General features: G+C 40.7%; 1 protein-coding gene across 3 annotated transcripts in view; it reads left to right on the top strand.

Moving 5' to 3' along the window:
* Positions 1-22,773, top strand: part of Ifih1 (interferon induced with helicase C domain 1) — a 48,045-nt gene that overhangs the window by 5,798 nt on the left and 19,474 nt on the right. For all 3 annotated transcript variants that reach the window (XM_063284355.1, XM_039105671.2, NM_001109199.1), the window contains exons 3-5: positions 3,804-3,950; positions 15,976-16,080; positions 21,961-22,187. In XM_063284355.1, coding sequence (XP_063140425.1) covers positions 16,044-16,080; positions 21,961-22,187 — 264 coding nt within the window. In that variant the 5' untranslated portion in view covers positions 3,804-3,950; positions 15,976-16,043. The remainder of the gene's footprint in view (positions 1-3,803; positions 3,951-15,975; positions 16,081-21,960; positions 22,188-22,773) is intronic.

Genomic DNA, 22,773 nt, shown 5'->3' with positions numbered 1-22,773 from the left:
GAGGGTGGACCAAGATGTGGCTAATGACTGGACTGTAAAAAAATAAAAGAAGTTGTCTTCTTCTTCTTCTCTTCTTCTTCTTCTTTTCCTTTTCTTCTTCTTCTCCTTCTCCTTCTCCTTCTCCTCCTCCTCCCCCTCCTCCTTCCCTCCCTCCTCCCCCCTCCTCCCCCTCCCCCTCCCCCTCCTCCCCCTCCCCCTCCTCCCCCTCCTCCTTCCCTCCCTCCTCCCCCCTCCTCCCCCTCCCCCCTTCTCCCCCTCCCCCTCCTTCCCCCTTCCTCCCCCTCCTCTCCCTCCTCTCCCTCCCCTTTCCTCCTTCTCTTTGCATTTGGAGGGCATTACCAAGAGCAACAGGTCACCAGACACCAGCTGCCCTATGGGAGAAGGGTCACAACAAATACATCTGAAACCCAACTCTTATACCTAAGGCTCAGGGAATATGACGAGGGAACAGGAAGATTGTAAGAGCTAGAGAACCAGAAAGTCTGCTGTCTTTTAGAAAGGACAGGGAAGCCACAGCCATAATATCCCAACAATATGGCGGCCTAAACAAGAGCCAGACATTGGGTCCCACTCCTAGACAAAAAAATTATGAGCAACCAAGGGCTGCTAAGAGAGGGAGAATTTGTATCTCCCAGCAATGGACCCCCAAATTTATTATTTAATAAAAAGTAGTCATCTCTGAAGTCATACACTCTCAATCAAAACCAAATAGACTCATTAATCAAGCAGTATTTTGTATTGATTCATGTGTATGTTTAAGTGTAACAGTAAGAATCAGAGAAAAGGAGATCATGAGATGGAGAGGAAGTGGGAGGGGGACGTGGGAGGGGTTAGAACCAGGAGGCATAGGAAGGGTTAGAAGGAAAGAGGAAAAATAATATTGTAATTAAAATTTTAAAAAATTGAAAGTCAGGTAGGAGATTCCTCATTCAATCAGTCTCTGTCTGTCTGTCTGTCTGTGTGTGTGAGTGTGTGTGTGTGTGAGTGTGGTGTGTGTGTGAGTGTGGTGTGTGTGTGTGTGTGTGTGTGTGTGTGTGTTGGGTGGGGAGCATGCTCAATTGTGTTTGTCCATGTATCCCTCTGCGCAGGTGTCTGTGTGCCACAGAAAACAAGTAGAGATTGCAGGACAACGTTGGGTGTCTCTGTCCTCTTATACCTTGTCTGGGATAGGCTTTCTCTGTTAGTCTCTCTGCATACCGCAGACTAGCTGCCCCAAAGACTCCCTGCCTCTGCCTCCCATCTCCCTAGGAGCACTGCGGTCATAACAGACATGCGTACCCTCCCTGCTTCCCGTGAGTTCCTGGGGTTTTAACTCAGGTCTTCACACCTGCGTGACAAGTTCTTCATCCCTGCATTCTTCCTGGGCCGATTGATTTACAGGACTGAGCCAGGAGTGGCTTTGTTTCTCCCTGCTCGGTTATGGTAAAATATAAAAGAGAATAAAGAATCATTAATGAAAATACAGAAGATCTGGAGAAGCTTCAGCTTGTGCTATGATTGGGGGCTTTTAAAATGAGGAAGGAAGACAAGTTCTACCTTCCGTCTTATCGTGGAGGACGCCGTGAGAAAGGGGAGTACGCTAAGCAGATGGCCCATCCCAAGCACCATGACAGTTGGCTATGTAGAGCACCGTGGGGGAGGTCTACATTTATTCTTTTTAAAACACCCAGGCTGTGGTGCGTTGCCATGGCAGAGGACCCCAGGTTTGAAATCCATATTCTTATGTGATTCTGGCCCCTTTCTCTGGACCTGTCACCTTCGGTCAGCTACTCCACCTCCTTGGGTTTCACCTTACTTGTCTGTGAAATGGGCATAATAATTTCACTTACCGGGCCAGGTTATTATGAGAAGTAAATTATTCAACATAAGTAAATGGATTTGTAGCATCTATAAAGTGAGTTGATTATTTTATTTATTATTTATTTATTGTTTATTTAATTTTATCTGCATGAGTGTTTTGCTTACGGGTATGTCTGTGCACCATTTGCATGCCTGGTGCTCCAGGAGGCCAGAAAAAAAACAGCAGACCCTAGAGTTACAGACAATTCTGAGCTGCCACGAGGGTGCTGGGAATCAAAGCCCTGTCCTCTGGAACAGCAGCAAGTACTCTAAATCTCTGAGCCATCTCCCGAGTTCTGGACCATCATCATTTTAAAACTTAGTAACTGTTAAATAAAGAAGAAGAAGAGACCCGTCACTGTGTGGGATACTCAAAGGAACTGACACATAACTGCAGTTCTGGAATGAGGTATAGAAGCAGAAAGGCTGGGCCTTGAACTCAGGAACGGGTCAAAGACAACAGCCAGTGTTTGAATAACAGCATAGCAGGCTTTGAAGGGAAGGCGCACCTGACGTTAAACCATAGAATGGTTTCTTTAAGAAGAGCAGGTTAAGGGCGGAATAAAGGTAGAGTAAGACAGGGAAGAGGGTCTTCAGGAAATCCTCTGACGTTTATAACTGTTGGGGGTGACAGGAAGGTCTACACTGTACAGTGTAGTTGGGTATAAGCTATATGGCAAGAGGGTCAGCAGCAAGGAGTTGTACAGGGTACAGGCCTCGGGTGTTGGTGGAGTGGCCTGATTTCTTTGGGCTGTGGGATCTGACACCTTAGAGTGACCCGTGTCTTAAAGGGGCATGGCAATGCTATAATAGCTAATAGCTAGTTATAAACACTGTCAATTTAGCTTCATCTGAAGCCATAATCATTTTCTTTAGGAAATTCTCCACGCCAGGCTAGATGGGTTTTTCCTTTGCTGTTTAGGATGGAATAATCTGGGAAAAAAAACTATATATATGTCATATACACACATGCATATACACATCTTATATATACGTACATATATGTATAACTCTTAATATATATAAACACAGTTCTTAATATATGTAATTACGATTATACATGTGTATCTATAACATATACATATTTTTCTTTCCTTTTTTAAAAGAAGGTATTTATGGCTCAAACTCCTCTGACAGATTGAAATTGCTCAAGGACCAGAAATTTGATCTTCTTGGTCTCCCTCCCTGAAGTGTCCAGCCTTTTACCGTTGCAACACATCACCCTCGTAGACAAAACACAGGCTGAGAGGACCCTGAACTAGAGCTCCAGAGAAAAAAATAAATCGGCCCCCAAAATCTCATAGTGTATTAAGTAGGTTTAGGAGCGTGTGTGGTAGACATAGGCTCCCTCAGGCAGCAGAGGGTCCACATGGCCATCAGGCTGCGGCTTAAATACTCCTGTGTGCTGGAGGCCAAAGGGCAGGGGAGGTAAAATGGAAAAGTGGAGAAAGTAGAAGTTTTCGTTCAGTTGAAATAAGAAATCCCAGGAATCCGGAACGCATGGGCTCTGTGTGACATTAAAGCAGATGAACATCTCATGATCATGGAGGCAGGAACGAAATGGCAAGTAAAGGCTAAAGAAAGCCACCCGATTTGCATCTCCATTAATTCAGCCTTAAATAGAGCTCGGAGTCATGGAGTCCGAGAGTGACTTCCCAAAGACAGAGGTCAGACAGGAAGCCATCTCACTTCCTCCTGATCCCATTAATATTTGACTAGCTTGCCTTTCCACATAAAAAGTCACTGTTACACGAATACTCAACTGTAGTGGCGGTAAAAGTAAAAGTACGTCTCTTTGTGTTACACCGAAATAACAAAGTCTCTGGAAATGTCAGTGTTAAAAAGTATAAACAGTGTATGAGAAACAGACCCAGCTATATTTTAAGAACACCAAAGGCATCTGTACACACTGTGTGGAAACTTGTTGCCACCCTGTCATTTACATCAATACTTGCTATTCACAGACTTGGATAACGCATCTCACAAAGACAGGCCTGCAGCTAACGAGCCCCTTCTGCCCGCCATCGATGCATTAAGTCTGGAGACAGAGGCCTGGACCATAGAGGACACCTCACCAGAGGCTTCCTTTGCAGATTCTTCTGTGACCACAGGTACCTGACACGTGAAAATGCCTTGTGTATCATAACTATTTCTTCAGAAAAATTCAGTCGGCACCCCTATGACACCAGAACCTATGAAACACAAGGCGAATTTGGACCCGGGTGTCACTGGGAGTTGTTATTCAAATGGTAATTTGGAGAAGATTAAAACTGCTACTCTTAGGTTTAAATAGGTTTTTATATCGAAAAACCAGGATGAATGGGAACATATATGCTCCCTATTTCACAGTTTAAAAACGTGTGGGTCGTTCTAATGTGATACTGACCCAGGTGTGTGCTTATCTTTCATGATTGGCACATTATTTTCTAATTTGCCAGTGATGAAGGACTACAGACCATCAATGCCTGCAGAGAGGGAGAATTAATGCTCACTCCCTGTGGATGAGCCCCTAGTTGCTTATCCAATACCAAGGGATCAGCCCTAAAGACAAAAGTTCAAACAACACTAAGCAGACTGTTAGGCTATAGTTATATTTGCGTGTGTGTGTGTGTGTGTGTGTGTGTGTGTGTGTGTAACAACAATTGAAGAGGCCATGTTGCAGAGGGTGTGTGTTGGGGGTACAGTTAGATAGGAGAGAGGACATAATATAACTATATTTTAACTTTATAAAAAGAAGAGTAGCGTATAATCCAGGCAGACCAACAATAAGTGATGCGTTTTAAGTATTTACTGCCCTTACACATTTGTCAAATTGTGTATCTATACAACTTGACTTTCAAAAATAGCTACGTCTAAAAATACTCCAGCTCGCCTTTGCACTCTAGTTTAAACTTGCTTAAGCCATCCCTGTGGCACTAGAAAATTTGGGATGCATAGGGGCACTGTGAAGCCACCCATGCTCCCATAATATCCTTTATGGGTGACATTTGGGGTGCCTCCTGCCCTTTCTTCTGCGTACCTGCGTGCGGAACTATAATTTTCCCGTGCTCGTTTGAGGTGTTGCTTGAGGTTTTTGACCGACTGAGTAATAGAAACATCATTGGATGCAATTAAACAAGTGTTGGCACCAAGTCTCCAAATTACGGCATCAGGAACAATGCCTTTAGAGCCCTCTGCACTTATGTCATGTTTAACTCATTAGAAATATATATAATTGGAGTCTCTGGGTCAGACGATTTATACAGTTTTAACACAGTTGATACTTAGTGTGAACTCTCACCGTAGGCATTTATACTGATTTACTTGTTCTTCCCAGCTAGATGAGTACCCTCTTCCTCCCAACCTTTGCTGTAGGAGTGCGAGGCATCATTTCCATCCTCTGCCAGTTCAGTTACGATAAAAATAGATATTTTGATAATCTGAATACACATTTGAATTTTACTCATTTGTACTATTTTTTTTTCCGTTGGGCTGTTTTTGAATGCCTGTGACCTTTCATATGAACACATTTGTATTTTTCCTCCTGGTTTATATCAACTATTTAAATACATAAGATATCAACCCTCACTAATATCATTTTTAGGGAGTGCGTTGTTTTTTTTTAATCCCATTCATGTTCATTAGGTTTGGAAACATAATTCTTAACATATATAAAATGTGAAAATTAATGGAATCTGTTGGGAAATTTCTATATATGTGCTTTCTTTATGCCTTTTCTACGTATATGGAACCTTTTTTTTCCTTTTTTTAAATTCTCATGTATGGAAGATAACTTGCATACTTGCTGGCGATGCTTCTGAGGTGTTCCTGATCATATGAACCACCACCAGGTGGAGGGTAGAGGGGTCTTGAAATACAGAGTTGGACTCCAGATTCCAACTTTCATCCCAAGATCGCAGGCACCAGCTACCCATGGCTCCAAATATGCAGCCCTGAGGGCTTAAAGCGTAGAGTAGTAAAGAGCTTTAAACCTAAATACTACAAGCTTTGTCTTCTCCGGTGAGTGCCCGAGCCTTCCTTCAGAAACCGTGATTCTATAGCAAAGTCATATCCAGAAGAGGGGTCTTTGCGTGCTACCTGACGTCACTGACCATCTTAGAAACCCACCCCAGAGGAGCCTGCATCTCACACTTCATCGGTTTCCCATTAGCATGCAGTTGTCTAGCCTGAGTTTGAAAGAGAGTAAAATTGAAGGCAAGATTTTAAAATTTCTCCCCTCTTTACTATAAAGATTTATTTTCTTGAGTTTAGCATGGACCCTGTAAGGAAATCATGAGTCATCATAATGGCCGATCGTAGTGGATAGAAATGGCAGGGTCTGTGTTTTCTTGTTAGTTTCCTTTAGCTTTTACGTTTTGGTAGCATTACCTTCTGCCATTACTTTCATGCTGACCTCTCTGTCTCCCTTCCCTTCCTTCCCTTCTTTTACTTCATAAGCAAACAAAGCAAAGCCAAACAAACAACTCTCATAATCTTCCGCCATGTACCGGAGCTCCCGTTCAATCCTATATACACAGCGAGGAACACAGCAAAACGGGCCATAGACCATGTGGAGCTTCCCACTCTGTGAGGTTTGCCCCGCAGTTCACTAAGGGCTAAGCTTAGTGCAAAACACTCAAATGCGTGTTGGTGAGAGAGCTTGTAGAGTAAACTGGACAGGCTAGAACCCTGCCAGGCTCGCAGGAGTCCTCTGACCTGCAGGGTCTTCCGTGCCTGCGTCTGTGAATAGGTTAGTCTTATCCTGAGTCTCTCCAAGCCAACCGTGCAGGGTCGCTTGCTTAGGAAGTTACGATGCCTCTGCTCCAGAGCTTTGCTTTAGGAGCAGCTGCTAAGAAATGACTCAAGTTATTACCGGTTTCTGCTCATTTTGGTCTTATGATCGTAGGTTCGTCTGAGCTTAGGAACCAAGGACTACCAATGAACAAACCAACAAACAAAACAACTTGTTGTTGACTCAGAGAAGTCACTTCCTGTTTGTTTCTTCATTTTGTGCTGGTGACTGCATTCATGGCCTCTCTCATGCTGGGCCAGTGCTCTGCCACTAATCTCTATAGCCTCACCCATGGAGTTACTTGGCTTGCAATACTTTACTGCTAAATTTAGTAGAGGCTGTTTGCCTATCCAGTCGTTCTTAGCATTAACGATGAAAATATCTGTGAGAGCGTGCCACGGGTTGATACATTTGCACAGTGCTGTGCACAGCTTATTGATGAAGATAGTGTGCCATTATTTTGTTCCAACAAGATGGGTTAATACTCTTAGTGGTCGCTAAAAGTAACAACAGCAACAAGGGCAACAACAAACCTTGTTTCTTAAGCTGCATGTGTGTTTTGTAAACTCGGATTTTTTTTTTTAAATGTGCAATAATAAAAGATAGGAGAAGTCTGTAATTTTAGATTGGGATATTGCTTATTATCTTTCTGAGCCAGTTCGCACGTCTTTTAGTCCATAGTTGCATTTAAGTCTATCAGCTGTAAGTAGCTTTTCCTGAAGGTCCTTCAGGAATCGCTTTTACAACCTTCTACCTCCTTCACACCTCACCAGACAGCGCAGTGGCTCGAGCTAAACTGGTTTTAATGACATTTATCCTTCCTCCAAAGGGCGACAGACTAGAATCTCCTGTGGAAAGTTCTAGATGATCGTTTCACCCTCTCAGCACATGTGGGGGTTGGCATTTCTTCTTTTCTGCTCCTTCACTATTCAGGATTGACTGCTTGCACTGACTGGAATTACACACACACACACACACACACACACACACACACACACATACACACACCATGTGTGTTTACCACATACCTTACGTGTAGGGTAGGAGACACACTGAGAGAAATATGGGGAATTTAGGGGAAGCAGGAGGAGGAAAATGGGGAGTAACAATAATATGTTATTGAAGACAGTTATGAAATTCTCACAATAAAGAAAAATGCCTGAGAGAGATGCTGTCTCCCCCCCCCCCTTGAAATGCAGTTTTTTCTTGGTTTAATTAAAATAAACAAAGATTTCCTTTAAAGCATTGTCTTTCCCAAATTAACACAGTAATTTCTAAATGGCAGCTGCACATTTTAGAACTGCAGTGGGATGGTCATGATGTATATGGCTCTCCTGCCTTCTGAAGTCACTGGCAATTTTAGAACAAAATATCACAGAATTTTGATGTTTCCTTTGACCATATTTACGTGGAAGACTCCAAAGGGACTTATCCCATTCTACAGATTATTTTAATTCTATACAGTTACAGAAAAATTAAAGTCATTTCTAAATATCTGCTATTGCTTGGGCAAAACAAGTGAGTAGTTACTTTTTAACGTGGCATTTTTATTATTCTATTTTAGGAAATGAAGTGCTATGGTAAAATAAAAGTATAGTAAATGAAAAAAAAAGTATAGTAAATGAGATTTCAAACAAGGGGACTGCTACTGGGTTTGGAAGGAACACTTTTACATAACACTGCACAAACAACAAATCCTGAAGCTTCTCTTTGGATCCATTAGAGCACCTTGTTTGGACTCTAGAAATGCAAGTACCTCAGAACGATCAGCAGAGGGCGCTTTGACATTTATAAAGAGAGGATGTCTCTGCTCCAGTGTGGAAAATGATAATGTAACTAGCGTGCCATGTGTGAATATACAGTGCGCATGACCCAGCACGCGTGTGTATATTTTGATTTATATATTCGTTCACGTGAAGATTTTAAAATTCCACCCCAGCTAATGAGCTCACCAACCTGCTTGTTTTCAGACTGTAATACCTTCTTTTTCATTCCCCCATATGTTCAGCTCCTTAGGTTTATCCGGTGACATTATGCTTTGGAATATATTGTGAAGATATTTTGCATAGATCATGTTCTGTAGGAGGGGTTTAAAAATTGACCTTTATAAAACAGGCTCTTTCTCCCTGGCCCAATCTGTCACAGCACTTTTTTGGTAGTTGTTGTTTTGTTTTGTTTTTTGTTTTCTGTTTTTTGTTTTCTGTTTTTGTTTTTGTTGTTCCTTTTCATAGACCAAAAGTCCAATCTTAGGCTCAGTCTATACTTATTTCTGTGAAAGTGTCACGAAATTTATCCTTGCACTTAAGGATCCGAATAGCGCTTCTTATCCCTAGCCTGTAGAAAAATCTAGCAATTTTTTAGAAACCTAGAAATAAATGCCACAACATTTGAAGCTAAAGGAAGACCATGACTGGAGCAGTATATTACCGTTTCAGAGTTGGCTCATATTATGTGGTCCATCCTTCATATTTTCTTAAATTCAGTTACCATTCACTGGGTTTGCAGTACTGCAGGGGCCATTTAAGGGTAGATAGTAATTTGAAGAGAGGGGGAGGGAAAGGGAGGAGTATGCTGGGATTAATGCTTATGAAGGATTTTATGTTCCTTCTTTTCTAACCGAGCGTGTTCTGTGACTCACAGCTGCACAGCTGTTCTAAAAGGGCTATCAGCCAGTCATCCAGAGTTGGGCGATAATGCCACGGGTATTTTTATCAGTAAGAAAACTGAGTAGTGCATGTCTACAGCGAAATTAATATAGATTGGGTTTATTTTATAACTTCAAACAACTCTTTGAGCAGGATCATCACAAAGCGATGGTCTCAAATTTTGGTTTGATTATCAGAACTTACCTTCTCTACCTTGAGTTGTGAAGAAGGACTGAAAGCCAGACTAGTGGCAAGAGAGAATTGAGTTGGTCAGGGCACACCAAACCATTTTGTTCATATCTTAATATGATATGCTCTGGATAGGAAAATATGTATCACAAGCTCTCAAAGACAAACAGTAACCAAGTCAAGGAAAATCAATAGAAAGGAAAGAAAAGCCCCAAATCTAGGTGTTAAAGGGTTTGGAGGCAGACTTGAGAAAGAAGGAAGGTTACCCCAAAGAACCTTAGCTAGGCGGGAAGGACAGACATTCGTCTGAGCCATGGACGGCTGCCTTCTGGTGGTTTTGTGAACAGATGTGACTGATAACATTTCAGGCTGAGTGAACGTCACCACTAAAGGAAGTTATAAGAAAGCTTGAAGTGTGTCAGAAATGTGATGTAAGAGGGTGACTGGGGACAGAAATACACATTAAGACCTCTAAGACCGAAGAGAACTAATGTGTCTTAGAGATTTTTCCTGCTGTTGCCCAAGGAGAACAAACAAAACAAAACGAAAATTAAAACTCCCTTAAATTAATATTTCATTGTCTGGATATTCATGAAATACCATCACAGTGCATGTAAGAAATTACCCCAGGGCATCACGCTGGCAGCTTGGCATTGCTCATGATGAGAAGATGTGTACCTTGGAAGTTGGCAGTCATTTTAAGCCCCGGCAAGAACCTGTCATTGAGCATTACCTGGGCACCCTTAGTGATATCTGCGCTTGCACTTCCCTCCGGTCTGGTTAGGATCGCTTAGGTCCTTCAGCCTTTCCAGCAGGCATCTATGAATTTAAAGTTTCCAAGTCATCTTCTTCTTTCTTACAGTCCATGGCTGCTGTTAATGACAGGACTTCTAGTGTGGTTATCAAGGTCTAGAATTGTGAATGTCTAGAACATTCTACCTTCATCATTAAGTTAGGGGGTAAGTTCTCCTGGTAGGTGTAGTCACTTTTACAACCCTATATTTTAATAACGTTCTTTCTGTGTTTGGCCCCTGGAGCAAAGGATAGCAGGCAGAGATGATAAACGTTAAGCCAACATCGTTATGCATGACTCATATTTAATTCTAGCTGACATATTTCAGCACACACATACATGCGCATGCACACATGTGCACACATGTGCACATGCACACACGCACACACGCACACATGAGTGCGCTTACACACGCACATACATACACACATGCATGCACGCACTTACGCAAACACACATACACCTATAAACAGGAGCAGAGGAGCTCCACGAATGGCCATGTGGGCCTGTGGCTCTAAGAGAGATTTTCTTTTTCTCTTTGGGGAACTCATTTCCTAGAAGCTTGGATCCAGGATAGAATATGCAAGGTGGGTGGAGGTGGCTTCTCTCCATTCTGCAGGAACACATGTTCCCTGGCACACAGAGCGAACTATGACAGACCAAAATGTGAGCGTGTGTGTAGATCCATATACATAGAGCTGAAAATAAAAGTAATCTATTTCCTCTCAAAGAAAAGATTGTTATTCCTAAAGAAAAGGAAATATGTATTATTAGCAGTATGAAAGTAAGCCCGTTTAAGGGGTCCACGCAGCCTTGTGTCTGTGCCAACACAAGGACGTGCTTCAAGCTCTTGGGTTAATCTGTGGCAAGAGCATTATGTTTTTTTTTCTTTTTCTTCCTTTTTCTTTTTTTCGGAGCTGGGGACCGAACCCAGGCCCTTGCGCTTGCTAGGCAAGCGCACTACCACTGAGCTAAATCCCCAACCCCGGCAAGAGCATTATGAAACTCGAGGAAAGATAGGTATGATGTTCAAGTGTAAGGCAAGGTCACAGTAAGAGAAAAGTATGACTTCTCTGAGAGATGGAATTCAGTGAGGTGTAGACCCTGTCCCCACCAGCTCCAGGGAGAACAGAACAGAGCATATATGTTCTTCACCGAGGTACAGGGAAATCCTTTTCGCTGCCGCTGTTTCCTGCCGCATGTAAACCCACTTTTCACCACAGAGAGAAGCTGTGATGGATTGCTGCAAGAAGGAAAAGATAGAGTCCGCAGCGTGAAAAGTTTCTAGACTAGGAGAAAGTCTACCTGAGGGAAAAGAAGTTGCGTTTTACTTAAGGGAGCCTTATAGGAAACACAGTATTATTTGTTCATTGCCTGCTATACTAGTATATTCCAGCAGAGGGCAGACGTTGCATTAAAATGAATCTAAACTCGCCAACCCTCCCACCTCCCCATCTTTGCTTTCAATATTTTATTGTGAATTTTTTTGGTTTCTAAACGATTTTTAAAATGTTTTAAAAGTATGTAAGGTCTATAACACATTAAAAAATACGAAATTTCTAAGATTCCAGTAATATTTTTTACTATTACCAAAATATTCAAAAACGTGTTTCCAAAATGAAGAGATTTTTTTTTGCCCCCACACATGATTTTACAGCCTCTCTTAGAGATTACTGTCATTGTAAGCAAAGCTGTTGTTTTTATCTTACTTGTGAAGTTATTATTCTTTATTTTTTCTTATTTTGAAAATCCATCTATCTCCTAATTGAACAAGTATGATTTTTTCCTCTGGCCCCAATTAATTCCATATAGACAACTATATTAATAGACATGCCTGCCATTTTCAAATTTATTTCCTAGTTGGCTTTGATCACTCCCTTAGAAGAAAATGACATATGTAAAAGTCAATTAAGCCCATTGAACACTGTGATTCCAATATATGATACAAATCTACAAGAGTTTATTAAATTTATTTCCCTTCAAAAATCTTGTCCCTGGTTTAACAGGATCACCATTACAATAAAATGTAAAACTGTAGAAGCGACTATCTGTAATTTTAAATGGAAACAAGCCACCTGTGAGCAGTGGCTGAGTTCAGATCTGGGAGGCATCCCTGGTCTCCAAAGCACCGGATCACTTCACAGGAAAGCCGTGCCTCCAACCTCTGCTTTGCATGTCTTCTCTAAGAGGAAAAGTGCATTGCTTTGAATCTTAGAACCTTCCAGACTGACCTGCCTTGGAAACGTCAAAGACAAAAACAGGAGGATCATAAGTAAATCAGTTGTAGCAATTCACTTTTGCTACATAGACTCGAAACATGGTTTGTTGTTGTAAAAGAAATGCATCAACAATTTCTTGGTATTGCTTTTCTGGAGGTATATATGCACACGTGCACGCACATTTTCTTAAATCGATTTCAAAGAGAAAACCTGCAGGGAAGGAACTTTCAGTGCCGCTGGAGATAGACTATTTTCTTTATTATTAGATTTCTTTTCTTTAATGAATCTATTCTAAGAAAGAACAAATAATATTGCACAAAAAAGGGCTGCTTGGGAAATTACATTGCCTTTTGTGAGGAGAAGCTGGGGCTTGCGTGCACTTTAAACAAAGCAAGGGAGCTCTCTGTCCACCTTTTTACCGTTACAGTGATCTCTTGACCGAGTTGCTAAGATTGGGTTTGTGCTTTGAAGGCAGAAGCGTCCCTTCGTGATAGGTGTGCAAGTGCAAGTGTGGAGAAAGGAGTGGAAAGTTGGTGTCCATCCATGAGTCAGAATGTATTAGCAAAGAGCCAACATCTCTCTAACTTGTTCCTTGGAAGGATAAGATGGTTTAGTTTTTAGGGAGACCTTGACGTTACAATGAAATTGATGTCTTAAAGTGAGCTTCATTTCCCTTAGCACCGAGGATGCAGAAGCTTAGAGATCCCCTGCACACGAATGATGAGTCATGAGCGCTGAGTAAGAAGCACTGGGATGCTGGGTGACACGGATGAGTCATTTAACCTCTCTGAATATTGGTTTCTCACCTTTAAAGTTGAGTTGCTAATGGGGGTGTCTACGGCAGAAGATACTACCATAATTTGCATTACATCTGGGAAAGCTCTGAGCTCAGTGTTTTGACACCGTACAAGATGTGATTGTGAAATCTATGTAACCAAATACTGAGCTTAATCCGCCACCCGCTGTATTTAGTACCAATGCTAATGAATATTATCAATTATTCACTAATAATTATCAATAAATTATCTGCTTACTCTGTATGCAGCTTCCACCACAAACTTACATATGCTAGAACGAAGGCGGGGAGAAAACTCGACTTAACATATACCGAGAATGAGTTTAAGATTATAGTTTAACTGCTAATCATTGGGGAATGAAAAAAAAGGTCAAATAGGATTTCTCTATCTATTGCACTGGAAAAATTTATCAGGAACAATATCTAATTTCTAGATTGTGTTTATTGGCATTTTCCAGCTCTCAATTCTACATTTAAAATAACAAATGGAAAATATGTCGAAATTTACTTTTTGCCACAGAAATCTTGGCCTGTGTGTCTAGACATGGAATTATCTTTGCAATGACATTCTCCCATCTTATTTTACACCTTGCCTTCCCCTTACAAATCATAGTCTCTTTTCATCAGTACATCTGCCCAAAACGCTCTTCGACTTGACAGTTCTATCCCACACTCGCCTCTGAGCTTCTAACAAGACATACCTCTGGGAATTGCAAAGTGCCATATTTAAAAATCTCTCTGTGAGATATACAGGTTTTCCCGTGTAATCACGAGGGATTCCTCAAATCTGAGTTCCGGAGCTAATCTGTGACAACTGATAAGCACAGTATTTTCACATTAGTGTATTTATGTTGTGCTAATATAGTTAAACAGTATGCATGTCCACTGAGAGTCTTTGCACAACTTCCTTTTCAGCTTCTAATTTTTTAACGACGATGTCTTACGTATTTGATTAGCATGGGCTGAAATTCCGATGTTATCTTTCAACCTAAATGGACTAAATGAAATTGTAGGGAGAAGCCTAATAGGCCAAGGACATATTCCATAGGAACAAAAGTACACAACAAAAAGCAAGGAATTACTGATACACACAAAGCGTGAATGGCTCCCAGATATTGTACTCTAAGTTAAGAGAAGGTTGTATGTTTCATGAATCCAATTGCAACACATTCTAGAAAGGATAAGGCTGGGGAGCCAGAATCCAGACCAGTGGTAGGCAACGGACAGCAGGGAAGTATCAAGAGCAGAGAAGCTCGAGGGTACTTGTAGGGGGATAAAAATATCTCCGTTGGTTACCTGTGGAACGGGAAACATTTGTCAAACTCATTAAGCACACACTCAAAAAGAGTGGCCTGTGTGAGGAAGCTCTACGCGTCTGATTCAGAATGACGAGCCCCGTCAAATAAAGAACATGCTGGTAACTTTGAACTGTACATTCTCCCTCTCAAGCTATACCAATAAATATACAGTGTATTTGTTTTTATCTATGTCTATTTCAGCGCTTAAAAAATGTGGCACTGATAGGATTTGGCCTATATGCATAGAAGCAGAATTATAATGACAGTAGTTTTAAATAACTAACTGGTATCTTGATATAGTTCACTAGGGTTTGGAGATGAAATGATAGTTGCCTAACAAGTTAAAAGTGTAAATGTTACACAATCGAATTAATTACAAGAACATTATGAAATAAGATATGATGTCCTTTTTATAGGATAAATATACTTAGGATATATGTAGAATAGTATCATTTGATTCATTTCAATTAAGCTCTTCTGCCAGCCGGGTAGATATTGTGTAGCATTGCACAGTAGTCACCAATTAAAACAGGTAACTGATACCACACCCATCTTACGTAAGAGGGGCCTAGGATCACAGCAACCCGAACGGCAAGTTTCACGGGTCTTTCTGATTCCAAGTCAGCTTCAAGAGCTCCTGTGCCCCGAGGTTTCTCTGTTGACTGTGAGGCTTGCTCCTTGACAATGAGATGACATACATCTTGGGAGATAAGCTGGAGAAAGAAAAAAGGATGTCAAAGAGGAGTGACCCTGACCTGGGAGCGCAGCAGTGGGATTCGGGGAAGGGCATTCACTTGCCATTCATATTTTTGGTTGGTGGCAGCTTCCTATAATTATAGTAAAGAGAAACATTTCCAGACTCACAGACTCGAGCAAATGTAATGCCAAACGTCAGTCATATTCTCTTTGAGAAGATCCTTTTGGAGCTTTTGAAATTCATGTTTATTTATCTCCGAGATGATAATTCCATAACTGGTCAGCAGGTCTGGATACTTTATTAAATTTTATGCCTTGCTCATTCCAACGCCATTGTGCATGAAACAGCCCAACGGTTTTTATACTAATTTTTGTTTAAAAGTTGCTCTTAAGCTTAGAAAACCTTTCTCGGGAGACAGAATTTATGTGTACAGGTAAGATCCATAATTCAAATCCCAAATGTGCAGGAATTCACATTTCCCTTCCTGTTGGGTGTTAAGGACTGTGGGTAGGTATCGGGGATTTGAGTCATTCTGGGCAGCTGCTCATCCTTAGTGCAATGTTTTCAGTGGAGCCTGTGTGAAACTTTACCTTTTATTCAGGCTTGCTTGGGTGTGCCTTCCCCACTTGCATTGAACTGTATGTACTGAGTGCTGTAGAGGTGTGCAGTTAAAATACGTTTATTCTCAGAAATATTTTTTAAATATTTTAAAATGTTTTCCTTTGCAGAATCAGACACAAGTTTGGCAGAAGGAAGTGTCAGCTGCTTCGATGAAAGTCTTGGACATAACAGCAACATGGGCAGGGATTCAGGCACCATGGGAAGTGATTCAGGTACTGCCTAACTGTTGTGTAAACCTGAAAAAAAGTGTGAAACAAGACACCATAGAGTGGGACGCACGGGGGCTGTGCGTAGCCTCCCTAATGGATTTATGCAATTAAAGCAATTTTTTTTTCAACAGCAAGTCATTTTGGAACTTTGCCACTTACTCTCTTTAACAGTGTAACTTGCTCAAGTCTTATAAGAAAACTAGAATCTTGATCTAGTGTGTGCCTCCGGGTCAGGCATAAGTCACATCTCATAGACTCGCGTCACCCGTGCTGTCCATGAAATCTGCTCAAGCTAATTTAACTGCACTTAAATTCTCTGTGCGGTTTGGCGTATTTACCTCTTACAGGATTGTTCTTCTGGTCAAGTGTACTAAGACAGGATATTAATACTGCTGGTAATAGTATTGTGACTGCAGAGAATAATTAGGGCCCCTCTTAAAACGATAGTCTAGCTAGAAATTACACATAAACAAAGCTAAGTGAGATCTGATTTGGATGTAGTCAGAGCAGAGCCTACATGGGGTTTTGGTCAGTAAATGAAAACCTGAATAGGTATCTCCCATCCTGTTCTCCATATTGGCTGCCTCTCACATCTGCAGGAAGTGAGAACCCCTGCTTCCAGTGTCCCCCGCTCCTATCAATACTTCCTCTTATTAGGCTTCCTAACTTGTCAGCTTGGTCGATGCGAATTATCTCATCCTATCTTTTGAATGTTAGGTCCTGGGGGCTGGAGGGATAGCATCTTTCGGCGGTGGCTGATGGGTTATTGATGTCCTACTGCTCACCTGTCGATATTAGCCTAAAAGGACGAAGAAAATGCACTCCAAAAAAAAAAAAATTAACAAACCAAATGAGTTGGCAGTAAGCCAGTTGAGGACCAGAGGAAAACTGACAAGTTAAGAAACAAGTTATCTTCTTCTTCCCCTTTGTGATTGGGTTGCTTTTACTTAGAAAGTACGGCGTGGTTCATTTTGTTCTGCGTTGTAAGAGTTACAGAACTACAGACAAATAACAGGGGGGAAAGAGTTTACATAGGCATGCCCATTTGCCTTAAAAGTATTTGAAATCAGATTATACCATATGTATGTATGTGTGTATATATATATATATATATATATACACACACACACACACACACACACACACACACACACACACACACACACATATATGTCCCTCCGAGTTGCACTCCTGCATCCTTTACAAGTTAGCGTGAGGAAAGCCAGTTCACCAAATGTCAGTCATGACTTTGTCATTTAGAAAAGGGGAGGGGGGGCTGAAGTCAGCTTGTTTTCCATTTAGATCGGTCAGTGTTAAGTTCTCCCTGTGGACTGAATGTGGTACTCGATCTTTGTTGTGAAAGAGTTAAATTTAATACCACTTCTACTGTGTGCCGCTGATGCTAAAACTCTGAATATACTCTAGCTGACAGTGTCGGTCCATATGGGTTGTTCTGAGAGCTGCTTTGCCCTGTCCTCGTCTGTATTTGTCTAAGTAAGGGCTTCTCAACAATATTCATTCACTCAATAAATATCTAAAACGCATCCTCTATTTGCAGGGCATTTTGCCTACTTAGAGCTGTTAGCAAATACATTTGCCGATTTCTCGTCTTCAATGTGGCATGAAAGACATGATAAATCTGAACGCAACCTACTTTCGAAAAGCAAACACATTTTCAAAGGCAAATAACGTTTTTAAAAGCAAATGCATTTTCCAAGGATGCCCTTCGAGGTCTAGATGGATCAGTGGTTAGGAGCAAACAATGATTTTTGCATAGCGGGCAGTAAAATTTGGAAGTGATAACATTTGTGGAATATTTGACCCTTAAGTGCTTACTAAATCCATGTAGAAGTCGTTTAATAAGAGCTTTTGGTAAATTGCTGAAAGATTAAATGCATGTTGGCTCATCGAATAATAAATACTGCAAGAACCGAAATTGTTTTCACCTTTCTGGCCGATGTCATAAGGGAGCTTAATCTCCATCTCACTAACCCCCCTTCAAAGGTGCCATAGGCAGTTGTATTATGATCTTTGTGGACATATCATAACTATAGCAGGACGTGATTGCTAGCGCTCTTTGAGCTTAAATAGTCTAATTAGGTTACAAGATTTCTCTTTCCCCCGCTTTAGAAAGATATATTGCTTCTCAGAGCAGTGACACTTTTTGTCAATCCATATTGACCTGATATGGAGAATGTGCCTCCTGCTATTTTGAGAAGATGGTCTATTAATATTTGTCCAATAGGAATGTTTTTTCCCGTGGTTACACACTATAGGTAAGAGGATGCTTTGTCGATTTCAAACACACTCAGTGGCAGACCTTTCCTCTCCAAGAATAACTCAGCTGTCAAAATCCATGTGAGAATGAAATTTGCCACATGCTGCACTTCCAATAGAATGCTATTATTTAAACTCCTACTTCATTTCATTTCTGACCATTTACATGTTGTGATATCATTTAAAGATATTCAACTGGCTTTTATTTTAAAGGGAATGTGCAGTGTATTTTAAAGCCTGTCACTACTTTAAATACCATTTTTATTATTGGGCTTAATTGATTATGATCTCGGTTATATTGACGATAGAGTTGGGTCATGTTGATTCTGTAATTGGGTTATATTGATTACCGCAGAGAGAGGAAAGGATAAATAAATAAACCAAAATTAAACATTTAATTTTTGCTTGATACTGGCTCATGGCTCATTGATTTCAGCCCAGTTTTCTCCTTCTGGTGATAGAGAAAATGAAACTCCTTTTTTTCAATTACTTATATGGATGGTTTTTTTCCATCCTTGTGTCAAAAGATGTGATAAGGCAAGAATCAGGCAGAATATTTAGCACTAACCCAGCATATTTCTTTGGATGCTTTTCTCACATTGAATCCAACTCTATTTTTCTTTTCCAAATCCACTCTATTTTTCTGTTTTAAATCTCTTGGCTGCCCACTGGACCTCCTAGTCTTGACTGGTATAGGTCATTTATGATATATCAGGTAAATTATATATTACCTTCATTCCCGATACTGAGGTCCTTTGAGAAACAAGTTTGCGGGCTGGAGAGGTGGTTCAGCCGTTAGAGGCTAGACTCACAACCAAAGATATAAGAGAAACAAGTTCACGTCGGCAGGATAGCATACAAGAGATGCCTTCAGAATGAATTACTGGCACATGACCAATTCAGTAGCAGCGAAACCTCATAACTTTGATTCTCGGGTCAAATCTTAAAAGTGGTGGACCTTTGACTCTTCTAATCCCTTTTAGTTCTAATAATATAATAAAAACCCACTATATTTTATTTGCCTTTTTTTCTCTGATCCCTTAAGCACATACTTGACAAGAAACAACTTGGGGGAGAAAGAATTGCTCTAGTCTGTGGTTTAGCTGCTAACACTCTACTGTGGTAGAGCCAGCATGGGGGGTGGAGGGGCTGTCACTCCCACTGTAGAAGCTAGAGAGTGAATTGTTTTGCTTAGTTCTCAGGCAGAAGGAAGCAAGTTGTTCAGACTGTAACTCTCAAAGTTTCCCCTCAGGTCAGCCCAGTTACTCACCACCTCCAGTGAGACCCAACCTTCCAGGACATCTTCCCCAAGCAGAGCTACCTGTGGAGGACACAGGAGACTGTGGGTCACTTCCCTTTCAGACTCTAACACATGCACTGGGAGCTCATTCATTTTACTTGGGTTTTGGGTTTCTGGAAAAGAGACCTAGGAAATCCCTAATTTTTCCTCTTTTTAAGATTTGCTACCAGATGATATAATAGAAAACCTAACAATCAAAGTGGGAAAATCACTACCAAAAAAGTACACACGATTACCACAAGGAATGCAACATTCATTGTTTTTAAATCTATACCAAACTTTTGATAGAGTAAAGTTAACAGGGAATTTATTGATACGAATTTCTGTGTCTTGACTTAGAGGACTGCTTAAAATGTGTCTTTCATTATTAACTTGCTCTTTTGGGAGAAGTTGGGTAGTCATACTTTTAGCCGAGAAGAAATGTTAAAAATTTTATTACTTATGAAAGCCAGTTGGTGGGAACGAAATGTTATCATTAAATAAATCTGAACTTTACAGAAATATAATGGGAAGTGAATTTAAGATGCTGATGGTCTTGTGGATTCTTTTTTATGAAGAAGCCGTAGAGTGACTCTGCGGGCGGATGACCCAACCATAGTGTAAACGTATTGCATCTGCCTTTATTCATGCGTAAAGGCAAATGCCCTGCTTACCCTGTAGATGGTTCCCACTACCCACTAAGTGCTGTTTGGTGTGACTTTCCCTACCCGTTCAGATAGTTCTAGCTCAGCAAGTTGAAACCCACGTAAACACAACCAACGTTTTGCGGAAAAGGAGCTGTCAGCAAGTTTTTTAAAGCTAATGGGTTGGTGTTAGTTTAGTCTTATTGTGGCCATTGATAAGGGGTGAGCACTCTTGCGTGCATGCTGAAGTACAGATAAGCACTGTCACTTCACCCATCTGATGCTGTAAAGCACAGGTGGATGTTACAGTTGAAATAATATTTGTTTTCCTACATTGCGCGTGGTGAGCAGTGCATTCAGGGCCTTTCCTCTCGGCTAAGGTGATGGGGAAACATGGTCCCTTCCGAACAACATAGATCTCAACCCAGACGTGTCATAATAAAATTATTCTAGCATTTATAAAACCACCACGCTAGCATTTACTTCGTCAGCGCTTTTGATTTAATAATGTGTGTGTTATGGAAATACTTGCAGTGGATTTTGCTAAAACAAAACTACGTGACAAACTAAAACTACGTGACAAATCACAGTTTAGCTTAAAACTACACAATTATGTTTTATCATTTGATTACTAATTAAAGGAAGTGCTTTACTACTGTCCTCTAAGTATGCATTATAGCTCAGTATCCTCAAATGCAAATGATATCCCCACACTCTGTCTCTTTAACTCTGTCTTTCTCTGTGCCTCTCTCTTTCTCTCTCTCTCTCTCTCCCTCTCTCTCTCTTTCTCTCTCTCCTACACACACACACAGAGAGACAGAGACAGAGACAGAGACAGAGAGACAGCTCTTCATGTCCACAAGTGCCGCATATACAGATGCTATTAACTGTGCATCCAAACTATACTTTTTAAATTTATACTGAACATAGAACTATTTTGTCATTACTCCTTAAACAATAAAAAGTTATTTATAAAGCATTTACACTATTATCAGATTTAAAAGTAGAATAATCTGTCAGAATATATACATACACACACACATACATATGTATGTATGCATGCACATGACATACAAGTGATGTTCCAGTTTACATATAGCCCCAGAGCTCCTAAAGGCTCACAGATACCAGTACATGACAGCAGGCATGTGCTTTGTAGCATTTAGTTATTAGGTTGATATTTTAGCAAATTAGGGAAGTTGTTCCAGCTGTTATTTTTCCATCTTTTTAATAAGAAAATAACATACATGAGAGCAGTGAAGACTCATCAGTCTTCCTTTGTAGCCCGCCTTGCTTTAACGGGAGAAGGGCTAAGAGAGACCCAGAGGACAAGAGACCGAGCAAAGACCCCAGAAATCCTGTACATTAGCAATAGGGACCTACAAGCCCACACAACATCCTTTCTGCGATCCAGGAGGGGAACTGCTCTCTCTCTGAGAACTATCCCCTATATGCTCCTCCCAAGGCCTCTATGCTGTTAATTCACTCCATCATAGGGAACCTGGTTCAGTCCTGAAAGACAGAGCTGACACACCCTAGTACAGCAAGCAGAAAGTGAGGTAGTGAAACACAGAGGACAGGACCTTAAACTGCTAAACCCTAGCATCAGTTTCGGGACTTCCACACCTTCTCGTCTTCATTGCCTTTTCCCTTACACCACTTTTCCATTTTTGTTTCTCTCAGATGAAGATACCATCATGGGGACAAAAAGAGCATCCCCCAAGCCAGAACTGCAGCTCAGGCCTTACCAAATGGAAGTGGCCCAGCCTGCCCTGGATGGGAAGAATATTATTATCTGCCTCCCCACGGGGAGCGGGAAAACCAGAGTGGCAGTTTACATCACCAAAGATCACTTAGACAAGAAGAAGCAGGCGTGTGAATCCGGGAAGGTTATCGTCCTTGTCAATAAGGTATATGCCCCTCTTTGTGTCAGTATTCTCCCTTTTGTGTCATTATTCTGAAGGTTTTCGATGATAATGTTTATAGCAACAAATCACACGCAGATTCATTTAATTAGGTGTAATGTCAATGAAACCATTTATTTTCATTTTTATCTTAAAGTTATATATTTAAATCCTAAGAGATTAACTTTGAAATTGATTTTTTTCATGAGACTAGAGCATTAAGCTAGATCTAACTTACATATAAAAATTAAATATGCCAACTCACACCTTTAAGTCCAATGGATTTGAGCATGTGTGACTGGAAAATGAAGATCAACTACCTTCTCTTAAAGTGTCTTTAGCCACTTAATGAAACATAGTATTTACTCTTTATCCAGAACATACAAAGCAGAGTGTGACTGAAAGATAAAGAAAAACTAAGTGACATTTTACCCAATCGTAGATAAATATGTATCACATTAAATGCTGTTGAACTTTTCTTTGAAAATTTATATCCTGCAAAGGTCCTCCGAGTCATCTTCATATTAACGTTATAAACAAAATGTATTTATTTGAATTTTATTTAGATAGATGAGAATTTATGTACTGGTAG

The sequence above is a fragment of the Rattus norvegicus genome, chromosome 3 (genome assembly GCF_036323735.1).
Source record: "Rattus norvegicus strain BN/NHsdMcwi chromosome 3, GRCr8, whole genome shotgun sequence".
In the NCBI taxonomy this organism is placed as follows: domain Eukaryota; kingdom Metazoa; phylum Chordata; class Mammalia; order Rodentia; family Muridae; genus Rattus; species Rattus norvegicus.
Note: the sequence above shows the minus strand (reverse complement) of the source record. Positions and strands in the feature narration are given on the sequence as shown.